This window comes from Petromyzon marinus, chromosome 27 (genome assembly GCF_048934315.1).
Source record: "Petromyzon marinus isolate PM22_M1 ecotype Great Lakes invasive population chromosome 27, UKy_Petmar_22M1.pri1.0, whole genome shotgun sequence".
NCBI classification, from domain to species: Eukaryota; Metazoa; Chordata; class Hyperoartia; order Petromyzontiformes; family Petromyzontidae; genus Petromyzon; species Petromyzon marinus.
The window spans coordinates 4622927-4649045 of NC_133693.1; the positions used below are offsets into that span (position 1 = coordinate 4622927).

At 52.5% G+C, this 26119-nt stretch overlaps 1 protein-coding gene across 8 annotated transcripts in view; it reads right to left on the bottom strand.

Moving 5' to 3' along the window:
• The window catches only part of LOC116946484 (dystrobrevin beta-like), a 79815-nt gene that overhangs the window by 15465 nt on the left and 38231 nt on the right, over window positions 1–26119 (bottom strand). For 4 of the 8 annotated variants that reach the window (XM_032961409.2, XM_032961408.2, XM_076070037.1 and 1 more), the window contains 8 exons: window positions 25005–25129; window positions 14245–14334; window positions 9921–10013; window positions 8251–8340; window positions 4572–4656; window positions 1753–1838; window positions 1432–1545; window positions 968–1064 (listed from right to left, as the gene is read on the bottom strand). In XM_032961409.2, the coding sequence (XP_032817300.2) occupies window positions 968–1064; window positions 1432–1545; window positions 1753–1838; window positions 4572–4656; window positions 8251–8340; window positions 9921–10013; window positions 14245–14334; window positions 25005–25129 (780 nt within the window). The remainder of the gene's footprint in view (window positions 1–967; window positions 1065–1431; window positions 1546–1752; window positions 1839–4571; window positions 4657–8250; window positions 8341–9920; window positions 10014–14244; window positions 14335–25004; window positions 25130–26119) is intronic. The other 4 variants (XM_032961415.2, XM_032961411.2, XM_032961410.2 and 1 more) reach the window with 3 other exon arrangements.

The following is a 26119-nucleotide window of genomic DNA, read 5'->3' on the forward strand; positions in this document are numbered from 1 at the left end:
CATATGGCACTCTTAGTCGCTGGAAATAATTGAACTCAACCGCAGCACGAGTCGAGCGGTGGTGGCAGCCCCGGCTGGAGCACCAGCAGAGCCAATTGGGGCGACTCTGTCGACCGCACTGAAGCAGCCTCTCGGGCCCATGTGACCTACAGCTCCTCATCATGCTCATCATCGCCCCCGCATCCTCGTCATCTAGAGTCAGCACTAGAGCTGGGACAATTAACCGATAAAGCTCGTTAATTGACCAAAAATTATAATCGACAATTTTTTTGCGGTCAATTACTCAGGCCCCTTTAAAATTGGTGCCCCCCCCCCACTTCCTGCCTCCCGAAGGTGGGAAACCCCCACAAACCCCAGCCCAGGGTGCCGCACATGATGAAGCCAATGGCGTCGAGTAGTACGGCTGGGAATAAAGGTGACACTTTTTTTTCCCCAAAAAATGCAATGCGTCGAGAAATCGACCCGATGATCAGCAGAATACACGGATGACTTTAACAACTGGATAGCCCAGCGCCCAGTTTCTTATCAATCTAGAGTCGGCTCCCAGATCGTCGATAATCTAGAGACGGCGCTAGCGCTGGGGCAGAGGCAATCGGGCAAGGGGGGTGGGTGCGGGGAGAGGTGGGGGCGTCACGTTGCAGTAGGCAGCGGGACACGTCTATAATCATAATTACGACAATCATCAAATTTGTAAAAGCGACCGTCACACCATCAAATTGTGAATCTAACTAATGCCGCACGGCTCGGACGTGACCTGGGAACCCGGCATGTGATTTATTTCCGTCTTTGCGTTTTCGTCCCCACCCCCCCCCGCCCAATTCCCCTCCCCCACTGCCCAGCCCCATCCACTCCAAGTTTTTTTTTTTAGTAAATTCTTCACGGCTTGCCGCAGCTCTGTAATTACGTCTCAAGAGCCGCAAATAACGCGACGGAACGGGCAACAGCGCCGGCGGCAGACGAGGGTCACCTTGAGCAGCTTCATGAGCCCCTCCAGCTGCACCATGAGCTCGCGTCGACTCTCCTGCAGCGCCGACATGCGCTGCTCCAGCTCGTCCTTGCGCTGCCTGCAACGCACGCGCGCAAAACACATACGGCAAGCAAACGGGCTCACGGTTATTTTGTCTAACCGCTAGAAATGACGAAGAGGCAGACAGAATATGTATAGCCTTGAATGGCCTCTTGGGGGACGTGCTGTAAGGAGGCACCCTACGAAGGTCGGCGCGGCACGTGGAAGGGGATGGTGCGGACAGCCATACGCCCGGCCGCCACTGCGTCTCCCCAGTGGTGACGTTTACACACCACGCCAGGTACTCACGTAAGTTTTGGATAGGTGTGGGAGCTGCCGTGTTACGAGCCGTGGGGGAGGCCTGTGAGTGGGAGAGGTCGTGACGTGGGCCGTGGGGGAGGCCTGCGAGTGGCAGGGGTCCGTACCGTAACAGCTTGAGCTCAGCGAGCAGCGTGGGGTTCTGCTGGTCCTTCTCGGGGGACGTCTGCGATGCCTGCTCATGCTCCAGCCTCAACCGCTGGATCTCTTGCATTATCTCACTGTAGCACAGCGACGCGATGGCACGAGACAATCACGAAGTGGAGCCACAGACCAATGGAACCGCGAGATAAACGCAAAACAGAATTTGGTGACAACCGGAAACACGTAGACAGATGCTACACACGGACGCTCTGGGAGCAAGAGATCAGAAGGGGAGAATGGAACCAAGAGGGGAAGTAAAACGAGGCAGACGATGCGGCCGTTACCGGTTTTTATTTTCCAGCTCGGCGATGAGCTGCCGCTGCTGCTTGTTTGTGTCGGAGTTGAACGCCAACTCGGTGGGCGTTCGCTGCTACAAACACAACACGACAGTCGTACATCACGACGCACGCACACACGCACACAGAAAAGAGACACGCATGCACATGAACGGGCACGCAACATACGCGGACACCAAGGAGATGTGTGCACGCACAACACACACGGACATCGCGCGTACGCCTCAGGCACGCAGACACGCACATGCACACAGGCAGACACGTGCACAAGGAAAAAAAAAGACACGGGACACGTGCACAGACATTCAAGTGCACACAAGCAGACACACAAGCACATTTAGAAGGCTACTACTGCCTCCTCTACACAATTGTATCTGATTTCATAGTGAGACATCTCATTGTCCGTAACAATAATGACCATTCGTTTTTTTTTTTTTAACGAAATGTTAAGGCTGCTGCACCATTCACAATGTAAGAGGTGCAAGCGGACAACATTCAGTGAGCCGGTGATGGCTCCAATCCTTTCACTATTAAGGCAACGGCACAGAGCGCATTGACGCGACACACACACACACAACGCTGCACTGAACAATCCTATTGTGCTTCATCACCGTTGCTTGTTTCGCCTTTGTCATGTTGGTGACCCAAGTCACTCTTGCAAATCAGACTTATCAGGGTCTCTTGCGAATTATCACCAGGTCAATAAAAATCAACTTGAGATGGGAACCTGAAACTAATACGGCATGCCCATCATAGTGTAAACCTCAGCAACGTGACACCGTCTCAACGCAACGTTACACTGAATAATACAATCACACTCTCGGCTGAGAATGTGACCTTTGATAACTTGACACGATCATAGAGGGATACTAAACAATGTGACACGCACACACACTTTATGGAATGTCACAGTGAACAATGTGACATTGAGTGTGCCGCATCTTCGATTATCACGGTTGGCTACGTATGGTGCAAAAGAAGTTCAACATACGGACATACACTCTACAGTGCAACAAATACAACAATCCCCCGTATAGCCTTAATAGGGCAAGTGCTGTTCGCGAGCACCTATGAAGGCCGGCACGGCACACAAGGGAGTGGGCGGCCAGCACCGGTTCAGATAATGGTCACACCATCAACACAATTTAAACACCGGAAAATTCAAACACTAATGTCACACCAACTAATACGACACACTGAGCACGGAGTGATACTTGACAGCATGACACACCGGCCTACAGAATTTGTCACAAGGAAGTGGCTTATCACGTGTCAATTTAAAGCAGCCGAATACTCTAAAGGCACGTTGTTTCTAAATGTGGAGGGAAAAACCAGGAGGACGTGGAAAAAAAATTCCATGTGACCACGACGGGAGAGAACATGAAAACTCCAAATGTATAGGCGCCAGGGTCAGGATCGAACCCACGACCCTCCTGAATACCAGGCGAATTAGTTAGGCAAATAACTAGAATGTACCATCGGTCGAGTTCATGGTCTCAGTTCGGTGACCAATACCTACGGCGACGAATCACCACGAAACGGTTCTGCGCTTAATTTGGCTAAAATCGAAATATTGTTTTGACCGCAATGCGACGACGAACGTGACTCTCGTGCGCAACATCAGGTGGGAAAGTGCCGTCCACCGAGGCCGCCTGCAGTGATCTCAAGAGATAGCTCCGTGGCGTCCGCTTCCGGTCTGGGACACGAACGCTCGGCACCGCCCTGGGAGAGATCCGGGACGCTTACTTTCATCACCTCGTCCGAGGTGACGAAGGTGACGACGTGGAGAAATTACACGCGCGCGCGCCCGCACACGCACGCAACAAAAGATGTACCATCAAATAATCTAAAGAGACGAAAGCTCTGTTGTAATGACCGCCGATGAGCTTTTTCTTGTCGTTTCAGGGATTTTGTTGATCTCCAGTCATGGGATTTTGAGAGGATTTTGTTTTTTTTTATAGCCAAGAGCAACCAAATCAATGAACTGAACCTGGCTATATATATATAAAAAACGGATTCTATGCTCCCAGCGCTTGTTGGACAATCCGATGGAAACTCACCTTCAACAAGGGAAACAATTTCAGTGTCGGAACGTGCGGAGAATTCAAACAGGAAATGCTTCACACGTATATATATCTCTTTCTTTCTCGATCGCAGCTCAGAGGGCAAGCAGTCGACGCTGATGGCTTCCCGTAATGGCTCGCGTGCCCCACCATCGCACAGCGAGCGAGACGATGCATCTCGTCCGACGGTTATTTTACGAAGACGCAACGAGCAAATCATATTGCGATTCGACCGGCCCGGAGGGCATTAGCTGGTTAAGGTGACGGCTCAGTCGCACAAAACTGGAGAGTTACCCACGAAGTAAAGAGATGCGATTTCAAAATATCACGCACACGCCACGACCTGCAAAAGTGCCGGCACGTGCACGCAAAACAAAGGCAAAGATCCCTCCCACACCCGATATAGCCTTTGGGACAAGTGTTGTTAGTGAGCACCTATTTAGGCCTGTAGGGCACACGAGGGTGTGGAGTGCCAGTACGACACACGTGACCACCTCTTTCTCCCGCCGATTCCGATGTTTACACACCGGCCCCAGGACCAGTTCAGATGTATACGTGGCAAGTGCTGCGAGGTGTATGACGCGTGGTGAAGGTGTAAGCACGTTCCCCGGTGCGGTGCGTGTGGTGTGCAGTATACCGCGGAGGGTGCCCCTCTGCGGTGTGTATGTATGTTGTGGTTAATGATTCGTGGTGCGTGCGGTGTGCAGTTTGCCGTACGTGTACAGTGTGCACCGTGGTACTGGCCTCGGCAGCGAGTCTGGCAGCATAGCGAGCGATGAGACGGTGTTCCTCATCCAGACGGCCGGGGCTGTCGAGCCCGCTGTTTGAGCTTCACACAAACACACGCACGATCATAATCACGCTCACACACACACGCGGCACAGCTGGTACAAAACAAAGATCCCCGTGTAGCCTTAACAGACTTTAGGAGCAAGTGTTGTTAGCGAGCACCTACAAAGGCCGGCGGGGTACACTGGGGGGGTGGGTGGCCAACCCCACGCCCGGCCGCCTTTGTCTCCCCAGTGGCAATGTTTTACACACCGCACCAGGTACTCAATAGAGGTCGAGTCGACCTAGGGGAGGCCCAGGACCGGTTCGGATGATCGTCCCTGGTGTTGGCCGTGAGCGGGAAACGAACTCGGGTTTGCTGGGTTCGTAGGGCCCCGTGCTAACCATTGCGCCACCGCTCCACACACACGCACACACGCGCACACACGTGCACACACACGCACGCACACGCTCGCACACACAAAGCGTGCTCCTGATACCGCTGGCACCGTCCGCAACCCAAAGTTGAACAGCAACATATCGGATGTTTGTGGCAGCTAGTGGCACCGCTCGGCAGGGAAGTCTGGTAGTGGACAAGCCCCGCTCGTTGGCGGCCACACGTCCGGCGCGCCAGATTAACGACGACGACGACGACGCCGCTCTTCGCGCTGCACCACACAGCGGCATTTAAAACGATGCCAGGTACTTAAATGGGGAGCGGGGGGGGGGAGCGGTCTGAATGCTCGCGCTGTCGATTGCACGCAGGGCTCTTTGTGCAACGCCGTGACCGATCGACAGCCGCGCTCTGACAACTCAACGACTGTCCACGCAACCTGCCGTCCTAGAACCCTAACGAGGGGGTTACCACTAATTGCATTCAGGGGGCACGGGCATATACACGGAACAAAACTAATTTATCTACCAGGCAAAGCCTTCTGATCCCTTAGCTTATTTTCATAGGCTACCTGGACACACGCGACTGGACGTACGTGGGGACCAAATATTCTAAACGTAGGTCTCTAAAACGTGGATGGTAAAACCGGAGGAACCCCGAGAAAAATCCACAACGAGGGCATACGAAGTCCACATACACGGGCATCGGCAGGGTCGGGATCGAACCATGACCTCCTAAAATCCAGGCAAGGTAGATGACACCCTCCTCGCCAACGCGGTGTCCCCAAGAAGGACTGATTGGTTGGAGCTCGCACGTGGACCACGATGTCTCTGGCCAATTCAGTCGGAATGCATCCCATCTTGTCAGATCTCGGAAGCCGAGCGGAATCGAGCTCGATTATTGCTTGGATGGGCGACTGCCATGCACAAAATAAGCTGGGCAGGATTGTGTCATGGGCAGTGCAGCAACATCCGCCACTGTCCTGCGCTCCTCCGCTGGACATCTTTGACTCGTGTCCCTTCACCAACTCGCACTGACCAGCGTGTGGCGAAGAAGGGTAACACACATAAGCCCCCAACGACCCGCACGGCACGGGGGCAGACTCTCATCCAACAGCGGATGAACAAAACCAAAAAATATGGGGTGTGGATGTTCACGCGGCGTGCAGGGTACACGACTGCCAGGCCAAATGCCGGTTCCCTTCATCGCGGCAGCTCAGACAGCCTGACGATCCAGCCAGCTCCGTGGGGACGCGTGAGTCACCCTGACATGCGAATCATCCGTGCAAATGTGTAAACCGCCAGTGAAGGAGAGATGCCGAGCTGCGTACCCTTGCCTGTCCACATAACAAGCCCCCTGGGTAGACCGTGCGCTGCCGTATTCTCCAGATTATAGGACGCACTTTTGTTGCACTGCGTTTTAAAGCGAGACGCGGGGAGTGTGGTCTTGTTGGAATGCCCTTCATTGTCCAGGAAGAGCCTCACCGAGTCTCAAAACTCTTTTTAGGAGGGTCCTGTGCCAACTTGTCGGACAAGGAGGTGATGTTGCTGCTGGTGTGTAATCTCACTCGAGTCATTTGCATGGATGTATGTTGAACTTCTTTTGCACCGTACGTAGGTAGCCAACCCTGCTAATTGGAAGTGCCGGTAATTATTCAGCATTGGTTATGTTTTGCCCAGTACCGGTGACATTGTACGTTTTAGCTCTGGGAAGAAACTGAAGGACTCGGATGAAATCAAACGTAAAACAGGGGGAGAACACACAAGCTCCATGCAGAGAGCCACCCACGTCGGGAATCGAACCCAGGCACCTACTTGCTGCGAGGCATGCGCGCGTTACCACTACCACTGCCATCCTGCCATAATCCGTAGTTCGTTGGGCTCATGTGCGCGACACCGGAATGAACGACTTCATCGGCACCGGCACAAACTTTGGAGTGCGTCTTATTTACCGGAGCGTCTTTTTCATTCAGAGAATACGGCGCCACACGGCGTGCACCACACGTCCTGACGAACAGGTCGTTTCCATCCCGCGGCACTGCGATGTAAAAAGTACCAGGTTTACGGACGTCTACTTTGAAGCGTGAAAGAATATCTCTGGCCAAGGACGTCGTGTAGGTTTTCCTTGATGCTGGTGGGCTAGGGGCTATACACAACCCTCCAGGGCAGGTCCATGACCGCCTACAGCCATGGGCTCTAAGATATTGAAGACGAGCCCGAGACCTGTTAGAAGCGTATTTCTTTCACCACGGCTCGGCATTTTGACGATCGCTGATTAAGGAGGCAGAGTGAAGCCCAGTGCCTGTGCCGATGGCAGTGGTAAATATATTGGTGGGAGCAGGGACGTCCGCGAGGGTGGGGGGAAATGGGTGGGGGGCAGTGGGCAGTTGGAGAGGGAGTTATGGTGGGTGGGACGGGGGGTATATGCAGTTTATAATCTTTATAATGAGCAGGCAAGTATTTACCCGTGGGGGCCTGGCCGCAGCGGCTCCCAATGACGAGCTACTGTGGGTCGATGGGGGGGGGGGGAAGGGGCAGCTCGTGTGTGAAGGGGCTGCCCAAATGAGAGGGCAGCGTGTATGGGAGGGCAGCGCATTCATACGAGTAGGGACGCAGCAGCGGCGGCGGCGGTAGCGGCAGACGGAATCAAGAAAAGTCGTTTTGATTTCACGCACAGAGGAGACGCGAATCACGGGAAGCAAACCAAAGGGAGAGCGCGCGGGTTTGGCAGGTGGGATACGATTGGGTTGCGCAGAGTAGAGGGTGGCACAAAGCGCGGGAGGGACTCGACAAGGGACATCAATGAGGCCAAGCTCGTTACGGCACCTTCGTGATCTGCCGGACGAGCGGCGATATTGAAAATTAAATGTGCACATATCGTAGCGCAGCTGGGAATGACACCTTTAATGCTAACTGCTGTTATTCCATTTAAGTAACCTGAATTACTGTCCGATGTAATTACTGGCCTCGCTTCTGTTTATTTTTTTATTTTTGCAGGCATGTTGTCGATGACGATCGATGACCACTGCGTCCCGCATTTTCTCTCTTGCGAATGATGGGGACGCTGCCGGATGGCGATCGTAGCGTTGGTAGCGATCGCAATTGTGGCGGGGATGGCGATCGCGGGCAATGATGGCGATCGTGGGCGGTGATGGCGATCGTGGTGGTGGTGGCGGTGATGGCGATCGTGGGTAGTGATGGCGATCATAGCGGTGATGGCGATCGAAGCCGCGATGGGACGCACGCGGGGCGCCCTGCGTACCGGTCGCCGTGCAGCAGACGATCAACGTACAGGGCAATTAGCACATGCTCGTCAGCCATTCGATTGGCCATGTCCAAACTGTACTGTATTCTGACAGACAGGGGGGGGAGGGGGGGGGGCAAAGAAAAATGAAAACACAAAGACGCACGCACACGCGCGCACGTGCTCGTGAACGCACAGAACAACAAATGAAACGCACAAAAATGACAAACAAAAGAGAAACGTTCTAATTTGTGCAAAAAAAAAAGATTAAGTTCGGTGCGGGGAGGGGAACGTGTAGAAAAAAAATTATAAGTCCAAATTTTTATCGCGTGCATGCAAAGTGAGAAGGAAGCGAAGAAGCAGAGTGAGCAGCACAGACCCATGCACGCACACGCGCACATACACGCAAGCACACTCGGAAGTGGGCCCGGGGAAGGTGGGGGGGCGAACACAGGCCGGAGCGGTCACCAAAGCTCAGGCAGCCAGACGGCGCCGCAGACTGCAGCCGTAACGCACGGCCTGCATCACAGTGGCTTAGTCACGGGGTAGCGGTGTAAAACTGGTAGTGTCTAGTGAGTCGCAGTGACGCGGTTTATCTGCGGGTGATGTGGTTTAGCTGCGGGTGACGCGGTTCATCTGCCGGTGACGCGGTTTAGCTGCGGGTGACGCGGTTTAGCTGCGGGTGACGCGGTTTATCCATGGGTGACGCGGTTTAGCCGCGGGTGACGCGGTTTAGCCGCGGGCGACGCTGTTTAGCTGCGGGTGACGCGGTTTAGCCGCGGGTGATGCGGTTTAGCAGCGGGTGACGCTGTTTAGCTGCGGGTGACGCGGTTTAGCAGCGGATGACGCGGTTTAGTTACGGGTGATGCGGTTTAGTTGCGGGTGACGTGGTTTAGTTGCGGGTGACGTGGTTTAGTTGCGGGTGACGCGGTTTAGCCGCGGGTGACGCGGTTTAGTTGCGAGTGACACGGTTTATCTGGGGGCGATGCGGTTTAGCTGAACATGACCGGCGACGACCACCAGCGGAGCTGGGTTTAGTCGCAGCCAACACGCCCAGCGAGTCTCCGCTGCTCGACGCAGTCACGTGGGGCACGGCGGTGTCCGTGCGGTGAAGCCAAGTGGGTGGACAGAGCGCCCCCAAGGGAAGCACGCCGCAGCAGCCACAGGTGCAGAGCCAAGCGCGAACACGTCAAGTCGCAGCCAGGTGCGCACACTCGAGGGGCGACCTCCAATACAGGAAGGTGTGTTTGGCATCGGTCCCCTGCAGCCTCGCGACGGACGAGTCCTCGGCCCAACTAACCCCACCGAGCTCTGCGGGAACCCCTCCGTTATCGAATGGAGGAGGATGATTAATGAAGAAGTAACGACTCCTGGGTGGGGGCGTGGAGTGCAGGGTTGGATCGATGCGTTGGGTCGTCGATTTGGGGCGGCGACTCGGCCGAGCGGTGGCACGCGTTCACCGCTCGTTGCGGAGGCTCGCGGTTTAAGACCCAAGCGGCCGCCCTGGTTAATACCACAGGCGCATTCAAGACAGCAGGTGCATTAATACCGCAGGTGTGTTAACCATAAAATAAAGAGCAATCCCAAAAACGGCGGGAACCGCTTGCGTGCAAATTCTGCAGCGACCTCCCTGCTGGGCGGGTGGGGAGAGGCGGCGGCAAGCGGCAGCAGAGGTCACGCTTACTCACCCCTTGCCCTTGAGCATGCGAGGGGTCTCCCTACTCAGCACCTTGCTTTGCTCTAGCTCGCTGGCTCTCTGAGTCAGCACCACCTCGGCCACTCTGGGCACAGCAATGACAGGGCAATCCGTCTCACCGCACCGTCCACCTGGCACGCACCGTGTCAACTCGCCGCATTGTTGCCACATCACCCAGAGCCAACCCCGCACCCCCTCCCGGAGCCCGACGTCTGTACAGTCCTGAGCCCTCCCACACCTTGCTGTTAAGCCAGGGCACTACTGCGGCACGTCCGAGGCGCTCGCGCACACTTGCGCGCGCGCGTGCAGAACAAATTGCGCACGCAAAGGTTGTTCTTCTCTTTTTAGACGGCGCTTATTTTTGGTGCGCCAAACACGAGGCTCGAAATGCCGAACCCAAGAAAATGACCTATAACGTGGTGTTTACACACGCGCACCAATAACCTAAATTAGCAGCTCTAAATTACTGAAGGTAAACATTGCGGGAATACTGCCTGCACTTGATTACACCGCGACACGAAAACCAATTAAGTCTTCAGTACGGGGTCCAAACTGCAAATTAAGGTAAAGAGACATGAAGTTGTGGGGGGGGGGGGGGGGTGCTGTGAATCTCTGCAACGCAGCCGGGCGAGCTCCGGGAAAGCCTTGCCGTCCGTTCCAAGGTCTCGCCTGCACGTGTCTGACCTTGGAGAGGAGGGGAGAGTCGGCCAATAAAAGGGACAAGGCATTTGCAGGCATCACTGAACGCGAGCGTCGCTTAAGTCGTGACCAGAATGAGTCGGGGACCCCCCCCACCCACCCCCGCCACACTCCACGCGCAGAGGCTGGAACAACGCCGCAACCAATATCATAAACAACCGCGCCCGCCACCACTGTCCACTCGCGCGTGACTATCGCAAATTACCAGCACCGCCCGAGTTCGGCGGGGGGCGTTAAGCGCACGCGCCGATTATGGACGGAACGATTCACGGCTCGCCCCGCCTGCCACGTGGCGATTCGATGATTTGTATGTACGTGTGTATGTAGAACTTGTTTTGCACCGTGCATAGCCAACCGTGCTAATCGAAGGTGCCCACCGATTGAGGGTCACGATGATCCGATAGTTATATTCTTGGTTCTTTCGGTAAAGTCACGTAGAAGGGAAAATAATAAAAATATAAAACAATAGAATTCTCACGACGTTTCGACTGCAACACAAGCAATCATCATCAGGTGTGAAAACCACAAATTTGCTTGCTGTGGTTTTCACACCTGATGATGATTGCTTGTGTTGCAGTCGAAACGTCGTGAGAATTTTATTGTTTTATATTTTTATTATTTTTTATTATCATTATTTTATTGTTTCCCTTCTACGTGACTTTACCGAGAGAACCAAGAATATGAATCCCTGCAGTCACGAAAGCTTTCAATCAAAATTTGACCCGATAGTTTTTTTTTTTACCGCGCGACTGGTAGCGCCTCTCGTTGCTGCAGGGGTGTGACGGGAACCGATCACACGAATTCTGGTGTTAAAGCGGGGAAACACGGCGATTCATGCACGTGCGATTCCGTCACACCTGGGGACGGGGGAGGATAAATGAATATTGCAGTTGTGTCTTTCGGAATTTATTTCAAAGCACGGTGTAATTATAATTGCGGCTGAGAGCACCGCTGCAGCTGCTGCTGTGTTTGTAATAAGAATGAACACCGGGTCAGGATTCGATGTGTGCATCATGAGCTTCAGAATCTATATTAATTAATGACATCGCTCCATCCCAACCGCTGCTGTTAAGAAGCTGTGCTGCGTGAACTACTTTTGTCATGAATTTCATTTCTCATCATTCTGCCCACGTGCAATGCAGAAGCGATTATCGTTAATGAACATGCAACACAGTGCCTGTGCACGTGATTCACATAATGCGCACGGCACTTTGAACGTGTGAATTTATAATTCGCAGGCTGTACGTGTTAGAATGTAATGGTGGTTCAGAGCACGACGATGGCCCAAGTTTGATTCCCAGTGCTGGGCTCTCCACCATCACCAACCCGTATTGACCAGCGTGGTGAAGTATGGCCAATGAATCTCCCATTACTGACAACGGCATGGAGAGGCCATCGTCCAGCAGTGAATTGACAAAGGGGCTGTAAATGATCATTATTATATTTATGAATAGATAGTCGGGTTTCAAAGATGCATCAGTTCATCGATTGATATTGATTCTTACGCTCGTACATGCATCAAAGGGTGTGTGTGTGCGTGTGAACTAATGCCTTTCAATGTGGTTACGGTGGGTGTAATGGGTTCCGTGACCTCTACAGCCGCCAGAGGTGCCGCCGTTCACTGTAACGTTCAACGAACTATTGATTCTTGAATCGCGACAATTCATTGAATCGTCACGGTGGGGGTTGGGGGGGGGGGGCAGTGAGGTGGGGGGAGCGGGTCCAAGGGTGATGAATCGTTCCATCCATAATTAGCACATGCTTACATTTGCCAAATTCGGCGCTGATGGTGATTTGCGACGGTCGCGCACGAGCGGAGAGCGCGGTGACGAGCGTGCGGTCGTTTATAACGTGGGTCGTGCCGGTATCCCGGGCCTCTTGTCGCGACAGCTCCCACGGAACAAAAAATACCGTCAACGTTTTTTAAAGTCGGCGTCACTCGGCAGCGGAGGGAAAATGGCCGGTGCGGAAAATCGTATCGTCGCCTCGGTTGCACATCACGCTGTAGAGCAACGCGAGGCGTTTCCCCGAAGCGTTTGCGTGTCCGGAAGCTTTCACATCAGGAGCGATCGGGGGGGGGGGGGGGGGATGTAGAGGATTAATCACAACAGAGGGCAGTGATTGATTCGAACGAGCATGCGCTCAGTGTTCACATTGCCGGGGCTTCCCCGTAGCTGTGTTTGATTAATGCGGGGCTTTTCGCGGCGCACACTTCGTTCATCAATCTTTGACGATAGCCGCCCCGGTTAGATGCGCCTCCGACTGGGCGAGGACCAGCTCCTCGAGCTACGCGCTCGATCGAAGGTCGCCTCGGTCGTCTCGGCGCTCAGGAGCACCAGGCCCCCCCCTGCCACGGAGAGAATTGACGGCGCAGCCGCCGGAACGGAAACGAACGCCGCCGAAATCCCAGCGCCGTCGGGCCGCTCTCGACCGTCGCCGGGGTTTTTTTCCCGCTGCCGAGCGGTGCCGATCGCGAAGCTCGGCATCCCGTTTTTCGCAAGCATCGCCCCCTCACAGCGTCGCCCATGTGCTACGAAGCTGCTGCTGCCAATAATCATTGATTATTCCCAATGATAGGTTTTAGAAAAAACGTAATTTACTATGGGAGTACCGCGTACAGCAGGGGAAGCCAAATTTCCCTGACCCTGCGAGCCACATGGCAAAAATATGAATGTGGCTGAAGGTTCCAAGACACTGCACGGGTCACGTAAGTTAACTGGTGTGGTCGCGTGGGGTGGTCGTGTGGGGTGGTCGCGCGGGGTGGTCGCGCGGGGTGGTCGCGCGGGGTGGTCGCGCGGCTCGTTCGCTGGCACTGGTTGGCTGTGAAGTTTTCAATAAAAAAAATGTGCGGGAGTAGTCATGCCTGGCTCCGCCGCCAGGTTGCGAGTGCCCTGAGCCGCTCCTGCTTCCACGAATATGAACTGCGCGACTTTTTAAGCCATGGGGTTTGGCCACCACTGGCATACACCACAAGCAAATCGCACTACCGGTGTAATGAATCGAGGGAGAATATCAGTGTTTGGCAGTGGCAGCAACAGCATCGCCTACCACATCTGTACCATTCGCTCGTATCGCTGCCCCGCGGGACAAAGCCATCGCATTCGTTCAACGCCAACCGCTCGCATGGAGGCCCTTCTCCAGACACACGGGCCACGCGCATCACAGAGACAGACGTGACGACACTCTTCGTGTCCACAGAGGCATCTGAAATTTAAAAAAGTACGGAGAATGCAACTGTCAGGGCTGCCACCACCACCAACTACGACCACCCGACAAAGCTGTTGGCGGGTTCAGAGGCACCGACTTTTGCACCTGCAATCACACCTCCTCCGGTTTCACAGGCGATGGCGGTGATGTCTCCGTCCACCTCTGAAACCAACGTCGTCAAGTCAGGGCTGGCCACTGCAGCAATCCATCAGGCTGCTGGTCACCACAGCTACAAAACACCAAGGCTCTCTACAATCCACAGCACAAGCGAACGCGCACCAACGGATCTGCCGGAAACGTCGCGAGCAAGGCGCGATCCATCGCCCGTGGCAAGCGGGTGCCAAACGGCTGGGATAGCGTTCGCACAAAAAGAATTCCTGGGCCTGGGAATTGGGAATCGCGAAGCTCACCTCTTCGTGGGCGTGGGGCTCCCGGAGGACAGCATGGAGGGCGACACCAGGGTGCTGTCGTTCATGTTGTTTGGCAGCGGACGTGCCGGCCTGCGGGATTGCACAGAGCGGCGTGAGCGACGCGTGCTTGCACCTCTCGGCCCGTTCACGGCCACGCGAAGGAAAGCGAGGGCCAAAAGCGGCCTCAACGACCGTCAGCGGCCTCGTCGCCGCCTCAGCCAATCGCCCCCAAGTCTTCTGCCACCCTGAAGGTTGCCCTTCAATTTAGGTTTCTTCAAATGGCTCAAGGGGCCACGTAGCTCTTTGCTAATTCAATCACGGAACGACCTCGCGAGCGCGCGCCCCGCTGCAAGACGGCGCGCGTCCAGTTGCTCGACTGCATCTTGGCGTTCTGCCCAACGAGAAACTTTGCCGAACTGAATGAGAAAGCCAGTCACGTGTGCCGCTATTACGAGAACGCGTGGGCTGCTATTCGCCTGCCGAGCGTGGTTGCGGTCGTGCCGTTGACCGCGAAGTTACGAATAGCACCTTCACACTTTCCCGTTCCGAGACATCTGCAAGTTGCAGGGTTGGGGTCCCATTCGCCGCCGAATCCCAGAACGCGCAACCAGTCAGTGTTAATTGTATTGAGAGGCGTAGCAGCGCCGCTGTGTTTGAAGACACTGTACTCACCGCAGGGAACCGTAGCGACGCGACCGCACTCTATTACAGCTGCCGCCAAACTGTGCCACACGCCCTCCCGCACTGCCTTTGGCAATTCTGTTCCGAAAACGTACGACTACGCGCACGTCCATCATCTGAACGGAATCGGAGGGAAGGGTTAAGAGGAACTTCATACGGGATGCTGTACGCAAAGAGTTGCCGTGGCCCCTGCCACTTCAAGCATCGCGGGCACCGTGCGTCATCCTCTACCCGCACAGCACAGCAGCTAAAACAGCCCCCGTACAAACGGCACTGCGACCCTTCCCGCGCCCTGCACCCAGTCTCTGCAGGATGATCGTCTGCCATGACAAATGCCAGCAATGTACAGAGCGCTGCTACTAAGTTTTGGTTGCGGAGCTCACGTGGTGCCCGACATAAATTTTACAGGGAAAAAAAAAAACAACCCACAACCGTACTGTGCTTTAATGAGGAAATCCCCCAGCGCTCGAGCCTGTACATACAAAACCATGAATAGCGATGATGATGAAGAGCTAATTGCCAATTAGCTTACTGAGAGCTCAGCCTTTGCCATCATTTCCGTCCCGACGCGACCCTGCCGCAAACACGACTGCGCTCAGGCAGGCTCGGTGACGGCAGCGCCAGAATCAAAAGGGACGAGCACGCTTCACTGCTAAATCCACGGCACCGCCGCCGCCGCCGCCGCCGCCACTCACAGGCTCCCAACGGTTACGCGCGCAGCGAGAAACGCGACGTGGTACCTCTCTGCTCCAGCGACCTCGGTACAAAGGCGAGGAGCAGTTTTGGCATAGAGCGCACCGCGCTCGATCAGGTATGACGCAAATCGCTCCTCCGCGTGGTCCGCCACTTGGACGCAAAGCGTTCGCTAGACGGCACGGGCGCCACAAAGGAGCGGCATCGAGGAAAATAAATGTAAAGGTTTAAACGGCGGGAGAGAATAAACGCAGCTGGGCCGAGAGGATGTGGAGTGTCGGTGACGATGGCGATAGCCCCCGTGGAAAAGCCAGCTTCGGCGAGCGAGCAGGAGGTTTTGGCTCTGGAATAGTGATAAAGTCACGTGATGTGTCGCGCTCTCACTGCGCGCTCTCCCCCGTTCACGCTCCCCACTCGACTCTCTCTCTCTCTCGCTCTGCCTCTCTCCTTCTCCTCCTCCTCCTCCTCTCCCTGCCTGTTCTGGCTCGGCCCTGCTCTCTCCCCCGCGTCTGTAAGGACGCGGAGGATCCTTGGGCGTGAGCGCAGCCCAGCGCGCGCGTTTCACGCCTGGCCCCCGTCACCATGGCGACGGGACATGCGAGCGGGAGAGGAGGAAGAGGCGGAGGAGGCGGAGGAGGCGGAGGCGACACCGGGCGACTGCCGGACCTCAACTCGCTGCCCCCCTTGCCGCTCCGCGGGCCGCTCATCGCGCCGCTACGCAAAAAAGCAGCGGAGCAGCGGCCGCTAATAGCGGAAAGCGTTTACGGATAAAATAAAATCCCAGCGGCAACAAAACATTTAAATGAACGTGTTGTTAATTGTGATAACTTTGCAGCCCGAGCCTTTGACCTTTATACAGTGGGCTCGATGTTGCCGTGCATTTTTTCCAAACACAAAATAATTAAAATTTCAAACAGCTCCGTCGCCTGCGCTGTTGCCGAACACGAAGAGCGAGATTTATTATTCAGTCCTTGTCCTATTAAATCACCGCAAACGACACCACTTCCACATTGACCTTTGAGAGCTCTCCGGGACCACTGAGAAAACCCGATGTGACATCTCAGCTGCGTGTCTCACGTAAATAAATATTTTAAATACAATCCCCAGGGCTTGCAGGATTTGCTGCCGGGAGAGCTCTGAACAATCACGCCGCCACCACCACCACCACCTCTTCTCCCATCACAACAATCGCAACTCACTTTCTTCCCACGTCCCCTGCGATTCTTCGTTTACGACTTTTGTCGGCTGCATTTTAGTCTGTATCCCGACTCCATGCCGGTTTCTTTTTCTGTTGGACAGGCAATCTGCAAATAATTAATTCGCTGTGGTCCTCTCTTTGTTTGATATCAGGTTGTTCCTATAACAAATGAACAAGAACACACCGATTCAGCACAAGGAAAGGTAAGAACGATTAAAACCCGTTTTGTTCTAATAGCCAACGGCATGTCGTTACAAGTGTACCAAATAACCGCTCGTACAAATTACGGTACTGCCCAAGGTCAAACGGCTAAACTAAGATGATGTTAAAGCCATTGCTCCCCAGAGCCGCATGCAAAGCGGCAGAAATGAACGAAGCCTTGATTCACATGCGCCCACTGAGGCTCAGCAAGCCGGAGTAAGGCTGCGCATGACGCACGATCCACGTAGCTCTCCCGACGCGTTTCTCTGGGTCGCGCCGCGGCGTTGGTTCGGCGCGTTGTCCGACGTTTCGCTCCACGTGGCGGAAGCACGGGCAGCGAAAACGTTGCACCGAACAACTCCGCGGCACGCGCGGGTAAGAGGCGGTGGCGCGTCGGAGGGCTGTTGCAGCAGCAAAACCGCGAAAAGCTACGCAGTGGCACGGAGCAGCAAGTCGGGCTCACGATCCAATTCAAATAATCACATCAATACTATCTTGTATCTTGGTTCTTTCGGTAAAGTCACGTAGAAGGGAAACAATATAAAATAATACAAATATAAAACAATAAAATTCTCACGACGTTTCGACTGCAACACAAGCAATCATCATTAGGTGTGAAAACCACAGCAAGAAAGTTTGAAAAAAGTGGCGTTTTTTTTTTTACGTTAGCACCACGGAGAGAGATTTGGTAGTTATTCAGATGGACGAGTCCATCTATGTCCAGAAAAGAGGAGGGGGGAGACGAAAATAATGGATGCGGCCTGAAAGCCACCGTAAGCGTGAACAATCAATTAAGACCCGAAATGGTTTATCAAATCCTTCCAACGATTGCTAAGCCAGAATCCATCTTCTCGGTTGAAATTGTCTCGGTCAAGTTGTCCCTCGCAGCGAGACAAATTATATATTCGCTCGGGGAACCTATTTGTCTGTACCCCGATCTCTGTCGCCCACACATTATTATCCACAAATAGAACTTATCGCGTGAAAGCTCCTGACTCCTGGTTGTTGTACGTGAAAATTCTAATCGCCGGCACATATGGTTAAGAAAAAAACGGGCGTGAAACGTTTTTTTGTTTAAGGGGAGAGAGTCTGCCGTGGGGGAGCACTGCACGGCCGTGGCAAGCGGGAAGCGATCAGTGCCGAGACGCGAGAATTTTAATTATGCTGTGATTACGAATGTAACAATAATATTGAAAGAAAGTGTAAAAACACAATCACAACCAACGCATTTAATAACCAAAGTCGATACAATTCAGTATAAATCGAATATCCTCAAGGTAGTGGGATAATAAAACTGGCCGTCCTGACTGGCCGTCGTGTTCTTCATTTGTATTGTTGATTTTTTTTTTTACTCGTTCTTATGTGCAGGTTCGTCCGCCCCATTGACCTCAAGGTAGCACTAAAACACAATTTTGCTCGTCAATTTCCTTCACCGTTAACAATCCATTGCCAAGCGCCGCGGCTCGACGCGCGTGTTGGGCGAAAGCAAGAGTCGATGTGAGCGACACGCCGAGCGTAAAACGCTGCTCCGTCTCTCTCGCGCCCAGCGGCGCGCAAGCAGTGCCGTGTTAGCGCCGACCCCGGCGATGCAATCCGCCCCCCACCCCACGCCCCCACTTTGTTCTCGCACGGGGTCCTGCACGATCTCGTCAAACGCAAGGCCATAGCCAGAGGATAACCAATCTCGGCGCTGAAATAAGTGACGCGCGGAAATGGTGGCAGCCGGGAGCGCCAGGAGCGGACGGCGCGGCGGTGCCACACAGCGGCGGCGGCGTGGGAGACCGGTCGTTACAACTCCACTCGGGGTGCGATGGCAACTAAGACAAGGATCCCCCTGCTACCATGTAGCTACACAGGCTGCAGGGAAAAGTGTTGTTAGCGAGCGCCAGGTGCTCCCAAATATTCACGACGACATACCGCCATACGTCACTTAGTGGCGGTGACATCACCACAGCGCTTATGCCAAGCTAAGGAAACTTTGAGGCCATGTGAAGTCACAAAGGCTCGCTTGCAGGAGGTCAAAGGACAAACCCAGGTGTTTATGGGTTGATTGACTAAGATGACTGGCAGATGCACCACCTGTGCTCCCTACTGTGCAAACATGCTCTGTTTTAGCCGCCCGGCGCTCTGCTCGTTATTGTGAGCATTACTCCTCTGCCCTCCGTTGTTTTTGGAGGGGGCGACTGCCTCCAACTGCCCATTAGGATCCTTTACGGGCCTCCTCTACTTGTGACTATTCAGTCTTTTGTCAATCCATTCTTGGATGAGGGCCTCTCCATGCCATCTCGGTCACGGGAGTCATTTGACCATACTTCACTTACTTTGGTCGGTGCGGGATTGTGGAAGAGGGTAACACCCCGTCACCCATTCAGACGGCGTTCCCCACTGATGTTAGCCGTGGCCAGGAATCGAACTCGGGTCACCATGGTAATGGCGTAGTGCACCAAGAACCACCGTACTGAACAGGAGGGTTTATTCTAAAGCCTTGTCGGTACGTACCCAGCCTGGCATGTGTGAGAAGAAGGGAAATAGCTTGCAGTGGAAAATCAGTAAGATGCCCGACACCCGTACAATATCAGGCAAAAACAATCGGTGAGCTCAATAAATCTTTTTTATAACATATATAGCCAATTACCATTTTTGGTTTGCCTCAGTGCACTGCAGTCTCTAATAACGTTTCTAAATTGTCTTAATCGCCATCTTCATTCAGGCTCGTTAATTTCATCTTGTCATTGCCAGTCGCGTGCTTGGATCTTTGGTAGGCTGAAGTCGTAGTCATCATCACGTTGGTGATATTCGTCCACTGACGATGAACGTCGACCGAAATATATAAAATAACTAAACACTTCGTCTATGAATATTATCGGCGCTAATTTTGTATCTGCCCAGGTGGCTCGGCGGTCGAGCGAGCGGTTCGCGACCGGAAGGGTTGCGAGTCCAAATCCTGGTTGGGGGTTTGACTCAGCCCCATCATCCCTCCGGGGGTCGACAAATGTGTAGCACTTTGTGGGGAAGCCGACAGTGCCTGTCCCCTATGGGGAGACTCGACCCCACCAAAGGAATGTGGGATTTCCACCACTGGCTCGGGAGCTATTAAAAGAGGAGATGAGCACCCCCACAGTGCTCATTTGATTAATGAAATCACCATGAATTTGAAAACATTTCGTTCACAAAAAGAGAACAATCGCTGCAGCACTCCAGGACACAGACGGTGGCGGCTGCTGCTGCTGCTGCTTGCTGCTTTAAATCGAGGAAGCGTGCAGGAAGCAGCGGATCCGCGGTCACGTAGGCGCCAGGGCATGAGTGGTGGGCGACCACATGGCTGCTGACATTTCGCCATTTCAAGGAGCACGCTCAACATCCCTGCCGGTCACATGGCCATCCGTTTCGCAACCTTCATTAACCCCTTGTGCACATGGCAACCTATTGTCTAAATTAACCGCAGCCGACAGCAGCAGCATGCAGATTAAGCCGTCAGTTATAGATGAATAGGAATAAAAATAATGTTCCCGGTGCGACAGTTGCAACAATGGGGCAAGTCTCTTAAATCCACCACTGCCACCTCTGTCCACTCGGCAGTTGATTGGCAGCTCACGTGTGGTGGGGTACAGCGTCGGTACTCCCAGCTCTTCCAGCAGAGAAGAGTCGGGCTCTAGAGAGGCTCGGAGGAACTCCCAAGATAGGAGGCCTGGCTGCCAGCAATGGCGTGAGCAAGCAATCGCAGGACTCCACTTTTACCTTTATCTATATAAATGTTGGTTCAAATGTTTACCTGTTGGAGGGCACTGCACCTAACACCACAGCCATAGGGAACTACGCAATAGCACACGTACAGCAGGTACATGTACAGCCATTTCTGCCAATCCACTGCTGGATGGGGCCTCCCCACATCGTGCGGGTCATGGAGGTTATAAGACCACACTTTCCCACACTGGTGAGTACAAGTTAGTGAAGAAAGGGAGGGCCATCCTACAGCACGGAGGTCGCCCATCCAAACGCTATCCGGGCTCAACCATGCTTCACTTCTGAGAAGACTGATGAGACGGAGGGCATTCTGGGTGATTTGGTTACAAGCAAAGCACAAAACATAATACAATACATTACATCCATTCTCAATCCACCAATGGATGAATGCCTATCCACGCCATGGCGATTACCATACTTCACCACACTGCAGCAATGGTGGAACACGCCTGAAATTGAGCACCCTGGTGGCAGTAAGGGTTGATGGATCACCGCACAACATGTTGTGAAATTCCCTTCCCGTAGGTGTCGAGGTAGTGCCATACCCTGGCTGGTCAGGAGAAGACAGTTCAGCAAAAATGTGGACTGTCCTGGATAGACTACAGTGTTTCCTCCTGGCACGTGTGGGATTCCTGAGGCTGCTCCGGTTTCCTCCCACGTGTAAAACACTCATCATTCATTGGCCAATAACATCTTAATATACAGAGGACAGCGGAGCTTGGGCAATGGCTAGCACCGGCTGACTGTGTGGCCGCCGCCTTCCCGCTCATCTGTGGTTCCTCCTCGATCCTCTCGAGTCATTCTCTCTCGTCGAGAGCGAATGCTGTGCGGCGCTTGGCAAGTTAAAATTACCATGATTATTATTACTTGCACGTTAGCGATGGCCGGGAATCGAACTCGGATTGCCGCCTTCCGTAGCGTGCAGCGGGCGAACCGCTGTGCCCAACCGCTCCAAAACAAACAAAGCCCTAATTCAGCCCTGGATCTGTTTAAACAGCCGCAGGCAATGACATGCACGAGGCAACATGCCAGGTGGACAGAGGGCCGGTCATCCACAGTGCCAACGTGACATAAACCTGGCCCGGCTGAAATAGTGTGTGCGTGAAAATGAATGCATTTAGAGTTGTGTATGCTGTTCGTAATCGGTTTGAGTCACCGTTGCAGTCACCGGAGGCGCTACCATTCGCCGCACTATTATGGCAAAACAAGCAATGAAAAATCGTGTATACGCCATGGGTCCGTGTGACACTAGTCCAAATCGAGTTCGTCTTTGGAAGCATTTTATTAGCAGTATGAAGGCGGGGATGCAGAGCTGTCAGGGCCAGACAAACGTTTGCACATTTTACAAATCGTAAAAATGTTTGCTGCTTTGTGCCTCCAAGCTTTAGGCAACTATTCCATCGGTTTTAATCGTTATTAACTGGGTACCTCCCCCAAAGAGCAACGACACAACACCAGTAATGCTACAGTTTTAGCTCACATTGGATCATCTGCACGGGAGTTATTCGTGCGCCCTCGTTACAGACCGACGGAGAGAGCTCATGCAACGGACACTTTTAACGTTTGTTGGAAAGCGTGTAAAAACGAATATAATCTTTCATCGAATCGTGATCCAGAATCACAGCGATTGATCGAATCACCCTGTAAACAAAGAAACAAACAGAATCGTGCTGTTTGTATTGTGTTTGTATTGTGTTGTTTGGCAAGAAGGAATTCTGATTTGATATCGCTCGTACTCAAGCGCGCAAAGGGGGTTGCGGGCGCAGCACGAATGCGAATGCTGATGCACAAAGCATCGCGAAGGTTCTACAGTTCGCAAATTAAGCAGTGAACCGGATTGTGCCCATCTGCATTTAGCCACACGACGGACAGCCACGGACCGACCTCTCTGTCTCAACTGCAGCAACAAAGGCAAATTATTCATGCGAAGAAGGAGAAGAAGAAAAAGGAGGACAGGAAAGACGATTTTTCCCGCGCTCGCCCACATGCGAAATGAGCAACGTCCGCGTGTTTCAACCATTTCACCTTGAAAAAAATTACGTCGATTCTTTCTGTAAACTGTTTTGCACTCGGGCGAGTCAAATCTCGCTTAATAACCCCAGTCCCCACCTGGGAATGAAAATATTCCCCATCCTTGTTTCGGGGGGGGGGGGGGGAAGGGCCTGAAATTCATTGGGCCATGTGAAATGTGGAAGCCCATGGAGAAGTCTTGACCACAGTGCCAGCCAATTTGCTCACGTGATTACCAGCAGGTATTGCCAAGATAGCCGGGGCTGGTGGTGGCAGTTGGTTGGTGCATTGCGCAACAAACCCGGCGCTCCTGGGTTCATGGCGAGTGATGTATGAACCGGTCCTGAGCATCATCCCCTTTATCGACCCGCACTAATCAGCACGGTGAAGAATGGTCAAACTACCCACATGACTTACACTCCGTAGGTGGTCTTCATCAAGCACTACCCCCTACCCCAACCCATCACTTAACCACTCCCACCTGTGCTCCTTAATGTCACCACAGCTACACCACCGTGTTTAATAATCCCACTCTTTATTTTAACCATTGTCATCTAATGTACAATTTTATTGTTATTGTAAAGGGCCTTGCGCTAAGGCACTATATACATCGATATAGGAAATGATTAGATAATAGCAGTGGCTTGGTAAGAAACCTGTCATTATTTAGGATTGCATGATCCCGTAACAAGGATGAAATCTACTTCTGTTTTCCACAATGGCCTTGTGCAACGGGGATTATCCAGTGTGAACATCTCTGATGTATATAGCAACTATATATCGAAAGCATCAAGAGAATCGAAGCCTCACAAAACACACCTATCATCACCGCTGTGGCAACATCATCACTGTACAGTAATGTATTTCCGCACCTCAGATTAGCACGGTTGGGTAGGTACAGTGCAAAAGAAGTTCAACGTGCATACATACATAGAGTAACACCCTCCAGCTACATTGCGATATTTGGCATGACCTTGCCGGTACGCATCACACCACCACCACACAGGGCAGCATGTCAGTCACGGGCAACACAATCACCGAAAATCTCTCAACAGGAATGGTAACAGACAGATGTGAGAAAAACAACCGTGAGATCCAGGAGGGAGAGGAGTAGGTGGCTGGTTTCCAGGGTGCCACGAAACAGCGATACTCCCGATACATCGTACGGCATAAGATCCAGGGAGATGCACCGTCCGTTTTGCAAAATACCGTCGTGAACCGCAATTTTTGTTGTTCATTTTCTTTTTCTTTAATGTTTTATTCGTGGCAAATTATATACGAAATAACAAATGCAATGATTACAGTTGTGAATGAGACAGCTATTGTCGATTAAATTATCGCTCGGCAAAATGTGTTTCTGACTCATTGACTGCGTGGCTATTGTGTAACGCCATAATTGCCGTGGGTCATTTAACAAGTTATTTATTTATATTCAGTGTTACTGGCAGCGTGTGCATTCTAAGTCCGAGAAATGGTAATTATTTGCAAGACATATGGAAGGCTGGAGTTGAGTGGACTGTAGTTGAATAACTTTTAAGCAAATTATTCAGTGCTGGATGTACAGCGAAAGCAGAAAAAAATATTCTTTAAAAACATGAAATACAATTACAAGCTAGGGATGTTCCTGATTTTATATTAATCTGAAAAATATCAAAATTGGGCCTAGATATGAATTTCCGATCGGAAAAAAAGGTTGGCTTGGGTCAATGTGAAAGTATGACGTCACTTAAGATGATACGTCACTCCGCGCTTTCCCAATAAAAGTGGTGTCCATGTGGCAGTGGGTGACATCACTATTATTAGTACGAATACACGTCATGTACATAATGTATAATCACTCAATAAATGGCTAAAAACACCTTCCTACAATATAGAGGGCTGCAGGGCTTGGGCAATTGTTGACACCGGTTCACTGCCCGGTTGCCTTCCGGCTTGTCTGTGATTCCACAGCGTTTGTGAGATGCAATGTGACTGAATGACAAGCATATGTAAAGCTAAATATTACGACAAATACAATTTGTAAAACGCAACAAAAAGATTAAAAACCCTCCTTAATAATACAAATTGCAAAATTTTCAAGTACGAAACTCATCACTGTTAACAATCTGATAATGCCATTGTGAACCGTGATATCTGGCATCGTCGTGAAGAACAATATCGCGGCAACCCTTGGCGGCCCCCCGGTGTCAGGAAGAGAGGAGGGGGGGGGTGTGTCAAGTCCGGCTATACTCACACGATGTGGGAGAGGTCAAGGGGCTTCTCGGGCTGGTCGGGGTACATGGGGTGTGCGGGCTCGCGGCTCGGCACGCAGCCCAAAGATTTACTCAGAGCACGAGTCAGTTTCTTCGCCGGGGATTTCTACGGGGACGTGGTGGGGAAGGGGGCGAGATGGGAGGTGGAAGGAGGAGGAAGCGAGGAAAGGTTAGCGTGGGTCCGGGAGCACATAACAAAAATACAGTGCAATCCATTTATAGATAATAATCATCAAATATAATAATAATAATAATTCCATGGCCAAACCCAAAAAGTACTTTTCAGATCGTTATATTGAATGTGAAAATCTACGAGTTAAATGTAATAACAACCTTTGCATTTATGTGGTGCTCGCTTTAATGCTGCGAGAGTGCAAATCTGAGTAATGTGCTGTTGTAATTTTTCAAACTGGGGCAAATTTTGACCATGACGCATGGCACACAATGGCCTACTCATTTCGGACGTTGTCACGGTATATTTAACGTCCGCTGTGCAGCAAACGGCGGGCAGTATTTTACGGTCAATACACCGGCAGTAGTAACCAGGACGACCTGCCGGATTCAAATCGCGAACACCTGCAACGAGCAGCGAACGCGCTACCGCTGGGCCGTATCACCGCCACAATGATGATTCACGCTGTCCCTGTAACTTTCTTCTCTGCAGGTGACTGAATATTGTACGAGCGCTGGCTCTATATCTTACAGGAGAGTTTTTTTTTTATATAAAAGGTTTAATAAGTTGCATTAAAATTGGCGAGAGACACAGAGACTTTCGTATAGGACGCTAAGCTCTCTATAATTTATCGGCACTATTTTAGTGGGCCATCTATAAATGGGCCAACCCATGCACACATCGAACACTGCTCAACACATCAGTGTGCGTGTGTGTGTGCTCGTATGAGTCACCTGTACTCCTCCTTCACGTGGTGCTTGTGGAATGCATGCGCATGTGCGCGTGTGTGCGTGGTGTAGCGGTTGGCGCACTGCACTGCGAACCCGGCGACCCGAGTCTTATTCCTGCCTATGACCAATAACAGCAGAGAATATTAGAACCGGTCCGAGCCCTTCCCCTAGGTAGGTCTGCTTAGCCTTAAAT